Consider the following 17,272-nt stretch of genomic DNA (forward strand, 5'->3'; position numbering starts at 1 on the left):
GGATTCAAGTTAATTTTTAAACTTGATCCAACAATATGTGGTTTTATCTATGTAAAAATGTCAGTGAGATATACTCACTGACAGTGAGATATACTACAGTGCAACTCTGCAATAAGATGAGAAGTTCAATATTCTTACCACACAGTAAATAATAATTCTGAATCACCAGATTTAATTCAGCAAATAATGAGGGAAAGCAGCTAAGAAAATTACTGACAAGTCTTAAGGAGTTTTTTATAAACTATTTTTTGTGTTTCTTTTAAATAGAATTGTGAGTAAATTAAGTCAAGAAATAAACAGAAATGAAGGGAGGCTCTCATCTTTCCTTCAAAAATGGTAAGTAGAACAATTCAGCTCTCTTTTTCAAACCTTTCAGATATAGATTTTCTGGACTGTTTTCCATTCCATCAATAATACCTGGGTCAGAGGGACAGCCTGGAAATTAGATAAAATAAAGCTCTGTTTTGTTACTATTATGTGTTAAGAGTAGCAAAGCCTGAGCCCATGAACACTCTAGATACTTCTGCCGTGTCCAGAACCAAGCAACATATACATCTCACAAAATTTTCCACCTCAGTAAATTAATCTTTAGGGATGCTATAGAGCCCAGACACATTACTGCATCAATAAATCATCATTAATGCATTTCACAGACCTATACATTGTTACACTTTTTAATTCTTTACAACTTATCATTGAATATAATATTCTTGCAATAGAAAAAGAGCAAAAATTGCAAGAACATTACACGAGAAAAGAAAGATTTCTATTAATTTGCAAGGGAAATCTAAGCATAGTCTACATAACATGGTTTTACATCATCTGATAACAATTTTACACCTTTGCATTGAGTTCAAAACTAGAATTGAAACCTATAAAAATACTTACCAAACCTACAAATATGTATGAACTTGACTTTCAGCAGCTTGAATGGAATTAGTAAAGAAAGTTTCTAAGTTCAGGACTGTGTCCCTAATACATTTATTTACTGAGCCACTTTGTTTCTAAATACTCAATGTCTCTGACTTGACTTTTTCTCAAGACAGTTTAGCTTACATTAGGATCCTGCATGTGAAATGTGACATAGTGTGTTTTTGACAGTTGGGGCAAAATTAACCTGACCTATATAAACTTCATTCTACTGTTAAAGTTTCACCTTTATTCACAATAGATTTCAGTATGCTTCAAACATTTAAGAATTGCAAATGGAAATAATTCATTTGTATCTTTGTTATAGGGGCCAATCACAAAAATGTCCTGAAAATACAGGTAAGTACGTACTGGCAGATAGTCTCTAACAAGAAAATGTATTAAAAAATGTTAACATGTTGCAGGGTGGAGTAAAGGGGTGGAGAGCGTAACGCAAACCAACAAATAAGAAAAGATCAGAGCACAAAGAAGTTGCAAAAAGAATAGAGAGTAATTACAGGAGAACAAGCAAGAAAAAATAGTTTTAAAATAGAAAAGATACTAAAGAAAGGCAAGAACAGAGACATTAACATAAGCATCCCCACACTCCCTTTCTTTAACCCAATATATGGTATCAGTGCTTATATATTTCTGTTCCAACACCTCTGCCCCTTGCCCCTGCTTGTAGCAGCGCCCTGTATTAGAGATGTACATTTCGAGGTGCCTGCCATCTTCTGAATTTTTATTTCATTTAGTTGCTTAATAGGTCATGAGCACTTAGAACTTCTGCAAGCTACCATGTTCCCGCAGTCCTACTGAAATTGAAAAAACTATTGATATGAAAGCTAAAATAGCGTTAAAAAAAAAAAAAAGAGATAAGAAATTGGTGCTCATTCTGAAAGCATTCTACATCAAATCATATTTAAAAATGTAAGTGTAGGACAAACCTGAAGAGACAGCACATATATCATCTCACACAGGGATAGCTATATTCTTAGTTCTGAATCAGAATATTATTCGTAGTACCTACCTTGTTCCTGTGACACAGTATTGTGGTTTACAACTGGTCTGGGATGTGTTGTGTCCTTCTTTCTCAAGTTATATCTTGATCGTTTGAAGTTGCACAAGCTAAGAACCCTGTGGTTATGCTTCTTTACACAGGATTCAATCAAGAAGATGGTGGCTGGTCTTCATTTGTGAGTATCGGGTTTAACAAAACCTATGGGTTGAATGGATTACCTCTTTTGTAAGGTCTATCATTCCTTGCGTTATCTGCTTGGGGCAGCACGGATGGAGTGAGCGGTGGCAGGGGCTGTTAGGATGAGGAGAAAGAGAAGCAGGACCATTCATGGTTGGAGCAGCTGAATAAAGATTTCTTCCCTGAGAAAAGGGTCTCCCCGGTGACACAAGGCAGAGCTCCAGCAGGGCAGTGCTGCCGTCCTGCAGCAGAGTCACGTAGAAGCTCACAGCCTGTGGCCAGGTCTCTGCAGAACCAGAGCTGAATTTTATATACCCGTTTCAAGCTCTGAAAAGAGGTGGCTAGCAAAGGAAAGGTTGCTACGTTATCCACTGGCAAATTCTTGCCGTTTTATTCTCTAGAGTTGCTGTGTTGAAGAGTCTAACTTTTCAAAGCCAGCTAGACTGCAGAAGTTCCTTTTGCGTTTCAGCATAAAAAATGCATCGATGAATGTCATTAGATGAAGCACAGACAACTCAGGTAGCTAAATGAAAAATCTAACTGACACACAGCCAGGGTTTATGGAGATCTCTTACACTGACCAGTGAAAACGGGTTTTTTTTAAAAAAAAATGAGGGATTTTTGAAAAAATACTGGCTACTAAGTTTGCAGGAGATTGGCTGCTATTTTAGAAGCACAAAAGGTGAAAGCAACCACTTATAGAGAACCTGGGCTCTGTGTCAATGCAGAGCTAGTCTGGAACTTTCAGCCAAGATACCAATGACAAATTGAATATTCCTTTTCTTGTGAGTCTTGGAAGACTGCACAGAAGATGTGGCAATGACCATTACCCTATTTTCACTGTGATCTTATCAGGTCCTGCAAGTTGTATGATGCTGTTTTTGGCTCTGGTCAGTGGAGAACACCAAGACTCATATAAAAGACCTCATTTTTTCTGAAGCATTTTTAAAAAGTTGAGTTGCAGGCTGTAGCATACACACTATTAACTACAAATGAATACCAACAGGCATAAACTGCTGCTCCAGTGTGTTTCTAGGAGGCACTGATTTGTTTGCTGGTGCTTTGTCTGTCACCTAAAACAAAAGCACTGTGCATTTCAGTAAACAATAACCTTATTTTAACCTTCCACTGCAGTGACTGTCATAAAATGATACTCGTTCCCTTTCTTAAGCTGTTGAGTGCAGTATGCATTAATAAAATGCTGCCTCCTTTCCCCATTTTATTTCAACAGACAATTTTTTCACTCAAACTAGTTGTAAAAAAACTCAGTATCTTCCAGAGAAAGGTGACAAGGAAACTGCACGGCAGCGTTTAGGATCCTGTTACAGCATCCATCTTTTCTGTACATATGCCAGGATGAAGAAGATGATGATGACTACGAAAGCCCTGATGATGACCAGGAAAAGGAAGATGAGGCTGACTATGAATCACCCACAGAAGAACCTGAGGAAGCAGAACATGACAGTGATGGCTATGAGCCACCTCCATCCAGTAATGATGAAGCACACCACAATGTCATATTTCCTGCCAAGTCCCTGGCAAACAACACAGATTATATAGGTAATTACTAAAAATTGTTATTATTTATTTGTAAATGATATTATCACACATTATCAGACACATTTTAGGTGGCTGGTAATGGAATATATTTTTTTCCTTTAAGTGTAGTTCATGAATAAGATTTAGTGACACAGGCTTATTGCATGTTGGTGGCTTTGTGACTTTTAAAGCTAAATTTCCTACTTTGGACAAGCTCTGTTGGGTTAAAGATTAGCTTTGTGTGATGTGTGCATTATTTGGCCTTTGGTTTGAATCTGCATGACATTAAACACGTGCATACTGTATTATTAGTAGTGCAACTTTGAACAGAGCAAGTTGTCACAACAGTCGCAAAAAACTCTAGTAAAGATTCGGAAAAGAAAGAGATTGGCTTTCTCTGCCTGTTGTTTTTTAATGCCTGATTCTTCAGCAGCCTGCAGGTGTGGAGTCCAAAACTGCCCATTGGCCTGGCTGGTGTTTCTCACAGTCACTGCAGCAATGAAAACAGTGTGTGCCAACATATGGAGTCACCTCACCCCCAAAGGGACGAGCCTGTAACTCCCAAAACAACACTGATCATAAAGCAACTGTCATTATGTTCTAAAACAATGTCTTTATGGTATACTAACTTACCTATGCAGGTTATTGCAAGGGCTCTTTTTCATAAAGATCTAATGAGAATAAAATGACCGAACGCTTTGTGTGGTTGTTTACTCTGGGATTTTTGTTTCCTTTAGACAGACCTCCATCAACCAGATCACCACACCAGCCTCCAGTGCCACCCCAGCGACCTGGTCCATCCCCAGTACCACCCTCATTTGGGGGAAGAGGTGCTTCTGTATGTTTCTGTCTTAATATTTCACCTATTTCCTTTGCCATTACCTCCTCAGAAGTCCAAGCGTAATACCATTTTTATACAGATAGAGTATATAGAGGAAGAATTTCAGCCATCAAAATAGATTTGAACTCTGTTCCAGAGTGGCCGACCATTTATTCATGAAACAATTAAATTTCATAGGAAAAATATATTAAGTTATTTCACATTACTTAGCTGGAAATTTTTAAATGCTTCTCCACTATAAATTATAGATTTTGATAGATCCCTCTGTTTCTTTAGTGATATTTGTAAAAATATCCAAGCTATACTTCTAGCAATTGTGCAATTGAATTAAAATCACATAAAAGTATAAGGGACTGTATGAGAACCCTAATGAGCCAGATTTTTTCCTTTTTTTTGGTCCTGTGAATATTTTAAATCCAAAGGCTATTGTGCTGTTTACAAGTGGCAGTATAGGTTCACTCTAGGCCAGAAGAGATGAATATTCGACCTACCCATGTGCACAAGTAAAGGTAATTTTAGCATGACAGAGGGACTTTTGGTGTGACCCAGTGTCACAGTCTATGTAAATAAACCACATAGGACTCTTAGGTGCCATGAGCTCTCTTTGGAATAAGAAGGGACATTGGATGGCTTTTGTCTGGAGAGTGTAGGTTTTGATGCAAACATCTTTTGCAGCTGCTGACAGCACAATGCTGTTTGACCCCAGCTCTCCCAGTAACGAAGAAAGTCCTTTCTCCCCCTGCCTCAAGCAACAACACAGACAATACATATTTGTCAACTTCAATTTTACATCCACTAATTTCAATACCACTTTTCAAAATTAACACCTGCTGCACTGAAGGGGCGAAGATACAACAGCATTGTTGAAGCTCCTGTTGCTTTCCTTTGACAATACTCATGCCCTCCCCAAAGTTAACATCCCACTAGAGTATTCCCTGTGAGACAAAAGAGAGGCAATTCTGCATCAAACAAAAGAACATATATGCAGGTCACTCTTGAGGAGTGCTGATGGCTTCTGTCCTTCTTGCGTTGGACAGAGCCCTAACCCCTGTGCTGAGACAGAGACAGATGTGGTGCAGTGCGGTTAATATGCTAAAATTAAAACAGGTGAAGACACACTTTAACCACATGTAAAATATTTGTTTCAGCTGCCAGCTTTTCCTCCTGCACCAGGCAACAGTGACTTGAGTAGAGACAGAAATATCAAGCCTTTGAAACGTAAGTCCAGCTGGTTTTCTCTTTGTAAAGCTCTTGCCACAGGCTGGGTAGCGCTTCACTGTTGCCTGTATCTCCTCACTTCCACTCCCTTCTACTATTTATACAGATGCCTCACTTGTTATTCTAAGAAGTAACACCAGTGCATGGCTATGCAACATAAAGATATATTGACCTATATCAGCAAATTATCTCACACAGCTTTTGTGTTTAGCCGCAGCTCCTTCCATAGACAGAAGCACAAAACCCCCTCTGGATCGCCTTGCTCCCCCATTCGAAAGAGAAAGCCTGGGATCAGGTCAGTATTTGCTTATGCTAATATCAATGGGGTTTTTATTAATCACTCAAAATTATCAGTTTGAATATCATTAATGCAAAAGAGCGGGCTCAAGCAAATGTACTGTAACCCAGTCACACAGAAGGTGATCTGTTTATGGATAAATAATGGGAGTAGTATTCACAAAGTGAAAGAAATTGTATCTAGAACGTAGCAACCCTAGTTCAGGACTAGTTGAACAGAAAGACATCATGAGATCCCTGTGCAGTAAAGGTTTGATGTAATATTTAAGTGAATGAACAAGAGAATATTTAGTAGGTTAAAGGAAGAAATAACTCTTACATACAAAGGTAACAAAACTCTGCATACGCTACTATATGTAACATGGCCTACAGATTTAAAAGAATGCTGAGAACTGAAAAAAAAACCCCAAAAATGGCATTTGTTTCAGACTTGTAAACCATGTTCTACAGAGGATCTAAAGGGACTATGATTTTTATTTATTGTCTAAACACTTTCATCTGATACATAATGACAGAAAAGTATCCAGTAATTTGAAGTTGAATCATAGAAACTATGTGAAACCTGCCTCTCTGAAAATTTTTAAATTTTTCTGTAATAGGAAATACTGCAATTTTGCAAAGCAAAAATATTTTTCTGGCTTCCATCTCCGGAGGCTGAGTGCTTCAGTCTCCAAAATTCACTTCCAATGATATTCAAAACTTGTTTATTTCATAGAAAGCTTAATGAAATATCTTAATTTTCTATTCTTTTTTTTTTTTTTTTCCTAATCTAAATGTAATCTTTTAATATTTTCAGGGCGGAAGCCAACCTTCCCTGAAAAGGTAAGGCCTTTGTTGTTTGGTGCTTATTAATGTTTTTAACCTATTGTGACACACTTACACATTCTCTTAACTATTCCTTGTTGTTTTACAGCCTCTGACTTCGCAGCTAAGGTAAGAGTTTTGCCTTTGGAAATGAGGCTCTCCATGCCTGTATTACCCAGACATTTTGTAATAAGCAGATTTTTGCCTTTATTTCATCACCTTGCTCCTGCTCTAGATCCCTGGGGGAACAACTAGCAATGATGCCAAAACCTCCTGTCCCACCCAGTGACAGATATGAAAGAGGCAATCCGTCTCAACTAAGGAAGCAAACCCCTGTAAAGTAAGTGTTCCTTTAATTGAAATTTAATGACAGTATAAATTAAATTTAAGAAAAATATGGATAAACAATACAGGATAGCATAATTTACTGCTACTGCATGACACTAATATCTGCAGATATCAAAGTTTTGCTTTATGAATATGTGAAAAATGTCTCTCTCCAGCCACATCCCAGCCACCACGTAGGGCATGACTCACTTCCAAGTTGCACAAAGACGTATATTATCCATGCTTATTCCAGCAGATCAAGTTCTTGATCTAGTGAACATTCATGAATCCTATTGCTCTCTTTTTTAGGGTGTTAGGAAAAGGAAGCTTTACTTTCCTACCATTGATTTTACTAGTCTGAAGAACTCCTTAATATCAAAGAGCATTCTGTAGCAGAAGCAGCTCATTCTCCAGCACTTTGTAGATAACTTGTGGGCTGGACAGTGTGACTGATCTTAGACAAACAAAGAAAGTAATTGAGATCTGCTAATCAGCCAGGATAATTTATCTGACAAACAAAGACTGGAAGTCTTGTCATGAGCTCCAACAGTGTTGCAAAGTACTACAAATGAGTTCAAGATTTGAAGTTTAATGTTTCATTATTGTAAAATCTTGTTTTAAGCTATAATCTTATAATCAATTCATCAGACAAATTCCTTGTTGATAGAATCAAGATGGGCAAAGGACTAGCATAGCGTCTTATATTATTCAATTCTAAAGTTAGAATTTTTATACATTTTTAATGAGGAAAAAATGTTTCTGCATTCATTTGGTCTGTAAAACTATAAATTCATGTCTCAGTTGAAAATACAGCCTAATGCACACAAAGTATATGAGTAATCATCCTTCTCTGACTGTTGTTTTGTTTAATCTGTTTCATTTCAGGCAGGGTTGGCCACCACACAAAAAAAATGAAGTAAGTGTAGTCTCAAAGCAAATTATTTAAATGTATAGGGGCTACAGTAAAATGAAGTACCTGTATAAAACTAATAATGCTGGAAAAGGTAAACTCGTTTCTTTTATCAGTCATAATGAATACTGATGGATCTTTTATAGCACATGGTTTCTTTTTAAACAGTTCTTCTACGTCAATCTCAGTTTCTTCCCTGAGTACTTCATCTTTGACAACAGGAAGAGAAAAGACAGATTTTGTTTAGGTTTGGGGTTTGTTTTGTTTAGGTTTGTTTGGGTTGGGTTTTGTTTGGTTGGTTGGGTTGGGGTTTTTTTTGTTTGGTTTTGTTTGGTTTGTTTTCTTTCAGCTTAAGCTGACCTAAGGATTTCACTTTGAGCTGTCTCTGAGAGCCTACACTTACTGAAAGAACGAGGAAAGTTTACACCTCCTGAGAGTTTCTGACTACTATGGGTTCAGATCCATTCTGGGACATCCACCTCACAGCTTCTTGTAAATAATAGCTGCACCTTAATGAAGGAACCTAACTATTTGGTGTTGCATGAAGATAGAAACCCCAGCATTTTAGATAAAGTGACAGTATAGATACTAGAGTCCTGGTATACTCAAAATTCACCAACTTCCAGGTTTTTGTTTTGTAAAATATTCCTAAGAATTGTGCTATAACAAGTTACTAATATTTATTTTCTTTTGGCTCCCCAGGAGGAAGAAGAGAGTAAGTATTTCTACAGTGATTTTTAAAACTTAGTATTTCTTCATCATAGATCTGAAACAAACAAAACAAAACAAACACTTGTTTCTTTAGAGCCATTTCAAAAATGAGGTGGTATCTTGATAGGTTGTAGAATGCTTACAAAGGCCCTCACACAGATTTATATAGCAAAGCAAAGCTGCAAAACGCAGGAAATCACTGGCTAAGAGCTGCCCTCAGTCAGCCGGTTATAAGACAGCAGGATTTCTTATTTTGAAACGCATTACATTTTAGAGACACGTGATCTGCACACAGCATCAAACAGCTAGGCATGGAAACCAGGTATCCTCCCAGTTTTCAGCTAAACCTTCAGTCAAAGCCTGCTGGTACTAGTCTTCTGTGTAATGTTATTTACTCTAAAGAACAGAAGCAAAACTTGTTTCATGCAATAATAGTCTTTATAAATTACTTCAAAATCCTGGTTCCTAAAATGAAGTAAGTTGGTAAAGTGGTGCCATAACAGAAGCAGAACGTTTGGTCAAGTCTCTACAAATTACTGCTGCCTCTAAGACTCAATAAAGAACAGGGCTATCTAAGCTGTGCAGAGCACAGGTCATCTGTTCTCCCCTTACCAGTAAAGTCTGAGGACACTACTGAAATAAAATGTTTCATTTTATGCTGTTGTTTATGATGGTAGGGGAGAAATCTCACAAAGGAATGACATTCAAAAGGTAACCTCAAATACACTATTTAGAAGCAACATAATGGAGAACAGACGCATGGTTATGTACCACCTTCAGCTCTGCTGCAATTAAGGTCTCTGAATTGTGGCTTATCTGAAACAGAATGTAGAAAACGTAAATGTTGCTAAAGCCCGTTCTAGTTTATTTTTAATACTTAATTTTAAGTTCTCAGTAACTAGTTTATCAAACCGTTTATTATGTTTATTCCATAGAACAGTTTGGGCTGAGACCTTAAAGATTCCACCCCCCTGCCATGGGCAAGGACACCTCCCACTAGACCAGGTTGCTCCAAGCCCCATCCAACCTGCCCTTCAACACTTTCAGGGATGGGGCATCCACAGCTTCTGCGGGCAGCCTGGGCCAGGGCCTCAGCACCCTCACAGTGGAGACAATTTAATTAAACAGCAGCAATGTGACAGCATTTCTATCTCATTTAAGAATGTCACACATAAGTTTTAAGTTTCCTTCTCTTCCTCTCCACAGCCGCGCTCCCCAGACCGGTGCCACATCTGTCTCTGCCCCCCTACAGCTCCAACACATTCCCATCCAAATCTGTCAAGCCTCCACCTAAGCCAGGATCCAACAGTATGCCTGGTGCAGAAAGGTTTGTTTCACCCATTATTGTGTCGTTCCTTTTGGTTCTCAATGCCTTTGTGATTTAGCATATAATAAAATATACTAGGTTACAGGGTTCTCAGGCAAACACAAGGTAACTAGTTTAAGTAGTCCATTATTCTTCAGGCTATACCCTTGGCCCACTGCATGCTATTTTGTGTTGTCCCTGCTAATAAGGAGAATTCTTAACATAATTGGAGTTCTGTATTCAGTGAAGCAGATAGTGTACATCAGACAACCAAGAAAAAATTCAAGTCTCTCAGATTTATGCCAAGGAAGTATTTTAGGGCCTATGTGGCTCATTTGGGAAGAGATCATCTTCTCCTGCAAAACCATGCAGGATTTAAAAGGGTTCTACACATTTTGGGAACCTAATTGCTAGAGTTGAGACTACTAATTGCCTCAAAACTAAAAAAATCCAGAACCTTAGTGGTCCGGAGTTGAATCTGAAAGAATTTCACCACCCTTTTACTGAATTTTGCTCTAATGTTTAATAAATCCTGTTTAAAATTGTGGAACTTGCTTCAACCATGATTTCTTCTAGCTTCAGCTTCCAAATATTAGATTGTTATGTCTTCATTTGCTAGATGGAAGAGCCCTTAATTAAATTTTGATGTCTGATGTAGTGTGCAACAGACTTAGCCTTTGATGAGTTAGAGTGGGCTCCTTGAGTCAAAGTCTGAATTACATTTTCTAATCTCTGTATTTTTAATAGCTCTTTGATGAATATCCCCCATTTACCATCATCCTCTGGAACTGCTGACACCCAAGTAGAACTAATATTGCAGTAGCAATAGCAAGGTCATATGCAAATGTGAACTATTCCTATGATGAACACTTCTGCTTACATTCAGTGTTGCCAAATTTTGCTATAGCAGAGGCACACATTTGGCTGATTCTCCCCCATGAATCACAAGCCTTGATAGGGTGTTTCTGTTCTGCAAATATAATTAACATGTTAATCCCAGAGCTTTTTGTACAGTTCATTTAAGCAACAGAGAAATACGAACTGTAAAGGAAAAGCACGCAGGCAGTTTGTTCCTGATTAGTTGCAGAAATAATATTTTTTTTAAAAATGAAGATTGGGACTCTTCTTTTTAAGAAGTTTCAGATGTGGGTTCTGGGATCAGGCCATAAGAGAAAATTATAGATTTTCTAACGCAAAGTGGAAGAATGAACACAGGAGTGAAAGTAAACTAAGCCTAGGCACATGGAGGTGTTACGGTGCGGTGGGTGCGAGCTCTGTGCCACTGTCAGCTCAGAGCTCGCAGAAGCACAGGGCGGCTGAGGTTGGCAGAGACCTCTGGATGTCAACGGGTCCAACCCCCTGCTCAAGCAAGGTCACCAGAGCAGGCTGCCCAGCACCATATCCAGGCGTTTTCTGAATATCTCCAGGAATGGAGACTCCACAAACTTTCTCAGCAACCTGCTCCAATTGTCAGTCACCCTCACAGTAAAAAAGTGTTTCCTGATGTCCCTGGGCACCACTGAAAAGAGATCCCTCCTGAGAATTCTCTTTTCCAGGCTAAACAGTCCCTGCTCCCACAGCCTTTCCTCATGTGTGGGATGCTCCAGTCCATTATCATGTTAGTGGCCCTTCACTGGACTCTTCCCAGTGCTTCCACATCCACAGTGGCAACATTACTGATGAGAAACTGCACTTTCATCAACAATGTTAAAGATGCCAAAAGCAAAATGACTCTTTAAGTGGAACCCCACAGAATTCTAGCAAGCTGTTGCCTGTGCCCCCTGCTATAGGGGATGCAGGGGTTGTTCCTTCTGAAAACACAACAAGCTGCAGTGGTTTCTGCATTTCTGCTGATACAGGGGTCTTGGTGGCCCATCACTGATTCCCTCTAACTTATTCCCAGACACTGAGCTTCAAGTAAACTGAATGGTGGCTCTATTTATATAAAAAGAAGGAAAGAAAACAAAAATAAGAAAAAGAAGGCTCTCCTAATCTCTCACAGGTCTCAAGAGGATCTCTCATTCTGAAAAGCAGGCACAAAGTCCAGATCAGTTCTTCAGAGCACAGAAATGTCATATAGTCATGCTGCATTTATACTGACTATTTTTTTTTTGTAACAGTGCTAGAAACCTGTCTTCAAGTGGCTCACTCCCACCACGCTTACATCTAGGTTTGTATCCTGCATTTCTTGTACCAAAAGGGACTGCAGGTTGAAAGATAGTTTTGACGCAGTTAATATATATACATATATATAATTTTCTTTTTTAAAAGGATGTTTCTGGTTGGGCTGGGAAAAGAAAACTAGCAAGTTCCTGAAAGGCATCTTGTGTAACTTAGTCTGAATATAAGATGTTTTCTCCCATAAAGCTTGAGCTTACTGCCTGGTTAAACCATTGTCAAAACTTCATATAAGCATCCATCTTTTTCAATGGATCTAATACTACTGAGAGCAGAGCAACAGTACCTGCAGGTCACTGTGGTATAATAATACTCTTGAAAAGGGAGAAAACACTTCCCATGTGAAATACGCTGTGCAATTATCTTGTAATAACAGGTGAAAAATAAAGGAAGCTTAGAAATCAACAGCTGCCAATGTCTTACAGTGACATGTTTTAGTGCCTACGTGCTCTCAACTGAGTAATTGTGGCACGGAAGCTATAAAAATGTAACCTCTGTTTCAAGTTCATCTCATTATAAGGAAACCTGAAACGCAAAAGTTCAGTTAAAATCTCTGTGCACCACGAATGAATTTCTGTAAAGAACCTGGTTCTCTTACAGTAGCCTAAATCTGATTTCAAACCAATTCAACGTATCTCAGTATCAGAGTGATATAAATTTTTCATGCCCGACAAAAGCAAGATTGTACACCATATATGCACTCCACAGGTGAAATTGTTTTGCTGGTCTTAACATTTTTTCCGCTTTCATATCTTTGAAGGCAACAGCAGATCCCCTTCGAGAGGTGCAGCTGATGCCAGACCTCCTTTGCCAGTTCCTAGCAGACAGACCATTCACCAAACAAACATGGAGGAAGATGAGGTACAAAAACATTACAAGCATTAACCATAACTGCTCAAGACAGCAAATTTTCTGATTTCAAGAGAGACCGTTTTTCAAAGTTGTTTTTCTGGTTAGTAGTCACTGTCAGGAAGTTATAGGTGCTTTCAGTTTCCTTTTCAGTGTCAAACCTTAGTGCCTTATTTTGTTTTCACCGAGAAAAACAATAAAAAAAAAAAAAAAAAGTAGAAATATAATAATAAGAGAAATACTTGTTTGCTGGATTACTTGTTTTGCACAATTGCCTTCAAGCAGCATTACGAACTCAGTTCTTCCACAGAACCTTGGGGGGTAAAGAATTCCTGTCCTTTAAGTGCACTTTTGTTTCACCCACTCCTGGTGACAGCACTGCAACTGCAACCACAAATGGTATTTTCACAGGAAGTCTGCATTTTTGCCTCGGATGACAGTTGAAAAATAAAACATAATTAAATTAAAAACCCCAGAGAAATGAAAGCAAAGGATGCTAGTGCCCCAAGCAGACAAGAGAGAAATATAACTTAAAATCTATCTTTTACTTAAAATGTTTGGGAATATCCATTTTCCTAGCTTACTTGCAGACATATTATAGGTCTATAATATTTTCATATTTACCACAGCAAATAATTTAAAAATCTTTTAGTGACACTTACTATACAGTAATATATACCAGTATGATCCCTGAAGCTCGAACATCCAGAGATTCTGCACATAAACCCAAATATCCCTCACATTCCAATTTCTCCCTACTTATTTGTCTGTTGTTAACATCACAAGCTAACCCATTGACAGCTGACTTTCTCCTTTGTCCTCTCTCACGACAACCACAGGACTCGCTCAATGCTGAGTGGTACGTTGCTTATGTTAGCCGGCCAGAAGCAGAAGCAGCTCTTCGAAAAATAAACAAGGTACTATTTAAATGGTTGGTGATTCTTACAGCACCTCCCAGCTAGATGTCCCTGCAGTCCTATGGGAAGAGGGAAGGAAATTTGTTGCAGATTCCAAATTTTAGATAGCTTGGACTAGATGAGATGAATCCCACCCTTTTCTAGGCCACATTTACCAGCAAAATGAAGTACAGATTCAAACAGATGAAACCCAGGCTTAACTGCGCATGTGGAGATAAACCAAACCGTATCTCACCACTATGGGAAATCTGATCCCTTTGCACTGATTCACAGCACATGCACTGAGCTGAAGATGACATGTACAGCGTTTCAATGGCTTGTCCTAAGGTTCAGCTTACGAGATCCCATTCAATGCCTTTGAGAACGCTTATTAAAACATATCTGAAATAAAGAAACGCAGAGAGACAGCGAGAGAGACAGACAATATCACTGCCTTTACCAAAATTACACAGACACTATCATTGTTTTAGGCTGTCTGTAAATAGATCACATAGGAATCTCGACTGGCACTTACCAGAAGTGAACTTTTCTTCTGGGAAAAGTGATGTGAGGTTTGTCTTTGATATTTCACTCCCTCCTTTAGTGGATTCTCTCCCTCAGAGAGGGAATACCATTCCTCTCTTCCCTAAAAATCTGGATTTGTATCAGACAGGAAACTTTTAAGAAGCAAATTGAGAGACAAAACATTTGAGAAATGACCTAAACTCTTGAATAATTAAGTTTCTCTTGCCAGGAGGAAAGATCTTTCAGAAGGAAAAAACACTTAAAAGCATGAGCGCTCTAGTTAAGGTTGTTATGTTGATCAAACCTAGAAGCGACATTTATTTCTCATCTTTCATTTTTTCATCTTTCAGGATGGAACTTTCTTGGTAAGAGACAGCTCAAGAAAAACTGTAACTCATCCATATGTACTGATGGTGTTATACAGAGATAAAGTATACAACATCCAGATTCGTTACCAGGAGGAAAATCAAAAATATTTGTTAGGAACCGGCTTAAAAGGAAAAGAGGTATTCTGTGTTTTTCACACTATTTCCCTTCATCTTAAGGTATCACCTGTCTCATCCCTACCTGGCAGCTGTTTCACTCCCGTGGAATTCTGCTTATTCCAGATAGAATATGTTACTGCTGGAAATAAAATCAGACTCTCCTGTTCGCACTCAAGGAATGAAGGGGTAGCCAAAGAAGATAGCTATTAGAAATCCATATACCTGGTCAGCAAATATTTGTTTACCACTGAGATACCAGATAAGGGAAATCCACACTTGAGAGCAAATCCATATCTGCCAACGTTACTGCTTTGCTCCCAGACAGCAGGTTTAGTTAGGCCCAGCATTACTGCACAGGATTGCCTGGCACTGGGCAGACTGGTCAGCACAGTCTCTGAATTTAACAGTCACCTTTTGAACTTTCAAGTGTGATCATCGTGTCAGGCAGAATGACATCACGTATTAAACAGGCCAAGACTGCACAAGTTAATTACACTGCATTGCAGTAGTCATACACACACTAGATTAACAGTTACTGAGCTCCTGATTATGGCAGGAATGAAAACAGCTGATCAGATAGTATTTACTGGACCCTTATAAGATATTCATTTAGAGTTTTAAAAAAACCTTTTGGTTTTGCTAACTACTTATATTTCTGACATTTTTCTATAGCTGTCTATTTTTTTCCATTCCACAGGATTTTTCTTCTGTAGCAGATATCATTGATTACTTCCAAAGAACACCTCTTCTTCTGATTGATGGAAAAGACAGAGGTTCCAGAAACCAGTGCATGTTAAAATATGCTGCAGGACATATTTAAACGAGACCTCAATGAAGACCACATGTAGTATTGAAGCCTACTAAAGTTTGTAAACTTCAGGATATTTCCTTTTTCAGCAAACTAAAATAATGAAGTAATTAAAAATCCTTTTAATTTTAAGGAAAAATGACAATGTTATTTTTAAATTATGTCTGAAATGCAGTACTCTCTAAATCTGATTATCCTATAATGTGTTTATTACTGTCCACTAATCATACAGGACATGAGAATTTTTTATCTTCCAACATATCAGTATCTTCCTGAAATGATTTCCTGACCAAATGAGAGGAGCCAGAAATAAATATCAATGCAAGTCTGTGCTTTCAAATGAGAAAGAAAAAACAATCAGTAAGCTGTTTTTCAGATCAGAACTGCAGCAGCAATTATATTTCAAGTGATACAGAATAGCCCAAATCCTTGTCAATGTTGAGGAGTAGAAAAAGACAATAAAAGCCATTTTTTTCCCACAATACACTTGCCAATGAAAAGACCCAGACTCCAGCCTGGGCCCTAAAGACACCCAGGTTTCAATAACAACACTGGATATGCAGCTGCCTGTCAAGATCTGTGTTTGTGTTATTCGGTCTATAGAAAAATAAAACACCTACAGATATCATGTTCTCTCTGCCATACCACTGACGAGTCTCTGATGGCGAGTCTTAGCCCAGAAATGGGAATGATGTGACTCCTAGGATCCTCTTGGCTCGCTCATTTTCTCCCTTAACACAGACTTCTCACCAGCTGTGCCTTTCTGACTCTAAATTAAGCAACTACTTTATTTTATAGGAGACACATCAACAAGATTATCGTCATGTGCTTCTTAATTGGCAGAACACACCCAAATCTCCTAGAAAGCAGCCAGACACCATCAGGTTAAACTTAGCTCCTCTTATACAACTGCTTTCTGGTTTTAACGTATTTTTTTCAAGAAAAACACAATAACGTTCTCAGTTGTAAATTCTAAGTTGCAGCTGAGGACTACTGCAGCATACTGTATCAAGAGTTCTTCCCTCTCCTTTGTTAAGTGGGATTTATCCAACCCTTTGCCTTGGTTTTCTGATAACCTTTGTTTTCTGACAAGACCCTGGTTTGATAATTATGTTTGACTTTGTCACACTTCTTCTCCTTTAAAGCCATTAGTTTGTATATCACTTGAAACATCTGAGCCAAAATTCAAGGCAGAAAAATATCTTCCATGTAATCTGCATAGCTTATCAGATGAGATAATCAGATTTCCTGAACAGTTTTACTTTAAATATGTTTCATAAATGTTATCTTCATTTCTAATATATTTATGTAGGGGCTGGAATTCAGACTTAGTGGATTTCATTTCCGTGCAACTTTGACTCAAAAACAAAAGGTGAAAAATAAAATTTTAAAAGCTTTTCAGCTGACAAAACCTGTGTCTAGCCCAATATTTTTTAGAAGTTCAATACCAGTCTTCTGAGAGAAAAGTCAG

At 38.2% G+C, this 17,272-nt stretch overlaps 1 protein-coding gene across 1 annotated transcript in view; it reads left to right on the forward strand.

Annotated features, from left to right (window-relative positions):
- LCP2 (lymphocyte cytosolic protein 2) overlaps positions 1 to 17,212 on the forward strand; it is a 30,447-nt gene extending 13,235 nt beyond the window's left edge. Inside the window, exons 4-21 of the mRNA XM_005503531.3 lie at positions 268 to 336; positions 1,238 to 1,269; positions 2,071 to 2,105; positions 3,463 to 3,667; positions 4,384 to 4,484; positions 5,636 to 5,705; positions 5,917 to 6,000; positions 6,799 to 6,824; positions 6,916 to 6,935; positions 7,042 to 7,146; positions 8,019 to 8,049; positions 8,746 to 8,758; positions 9,961 to 10,081; positions 12,181 to 12,230; positions 12,999 to 13,099; positions 13,927 to 14,004; positions 14,859 to 15,014; positions 15,691 to 17,212. Coding sequence (XP_005503588.1) covers positions 268 to 336; positions 1,238 to 1,269; positions 2,071 to 2,105; positions 3,463 to 3,667; positions 4,384 to 4,484; positions 5,636 to 5,705; positions 5,917 to 6,000; positions 6,799 to 6,824; positions 6,916 to 6,935; positions 7,042 to 7,146; positions 8,019 to 8,049; positions 8,746 to 8,758; positions 9,961 to 10,081; positions 12,181 to 12,230; positions 12,999 to 13,099; positions 13,927 to 14,004; positions 14,859 to 15,014; positions 15,691 to 15,813 — 1,420 coding nt within the window. The 3' untranslated portion in view covers positions 15,814 to 17,212. The remainder of the gene's footprint in view (positions 1 to 267; positions 337 to 1,237; positions 1,270 to 2,070; positions 2,106 to 3,462; positions 3,668 to 4,383; positions 4,485 to 5,635; positions 5,706 to 5,916; positions 6,001 to 6,798; positions 6,825 to 6,915; positions 6,936 to 7,041; positions 7,147 to 8,018; positions 8,050 to 8,745; positions 8,759 to 9,960; positions 10,082 to 12,180; positions 12,231 to 12,998; positions 13,100 to 13,926; positions 14,005 to 14,858; positions 15,015 to 15,690) is intronic.
- Positions 17,213 to 17,272: the final 60 nt, after the last annotated feature.

The sequence above is a fragment of the Columba livia genome, chromosome 14 (assembly GCF_036013475.1).
Source record: "Columba livia isolate bColLiv1 breed racing homer chromosome 14, bColLiv1.pat.W.v2, whole genome shotgun sequence".
In the NCBI taxonomy this organism is placed as follows: Eukaryota; Metazoa; Chordata; class Aves; order Columbiformes; family Columbidae; genus Columba; species Columba livia.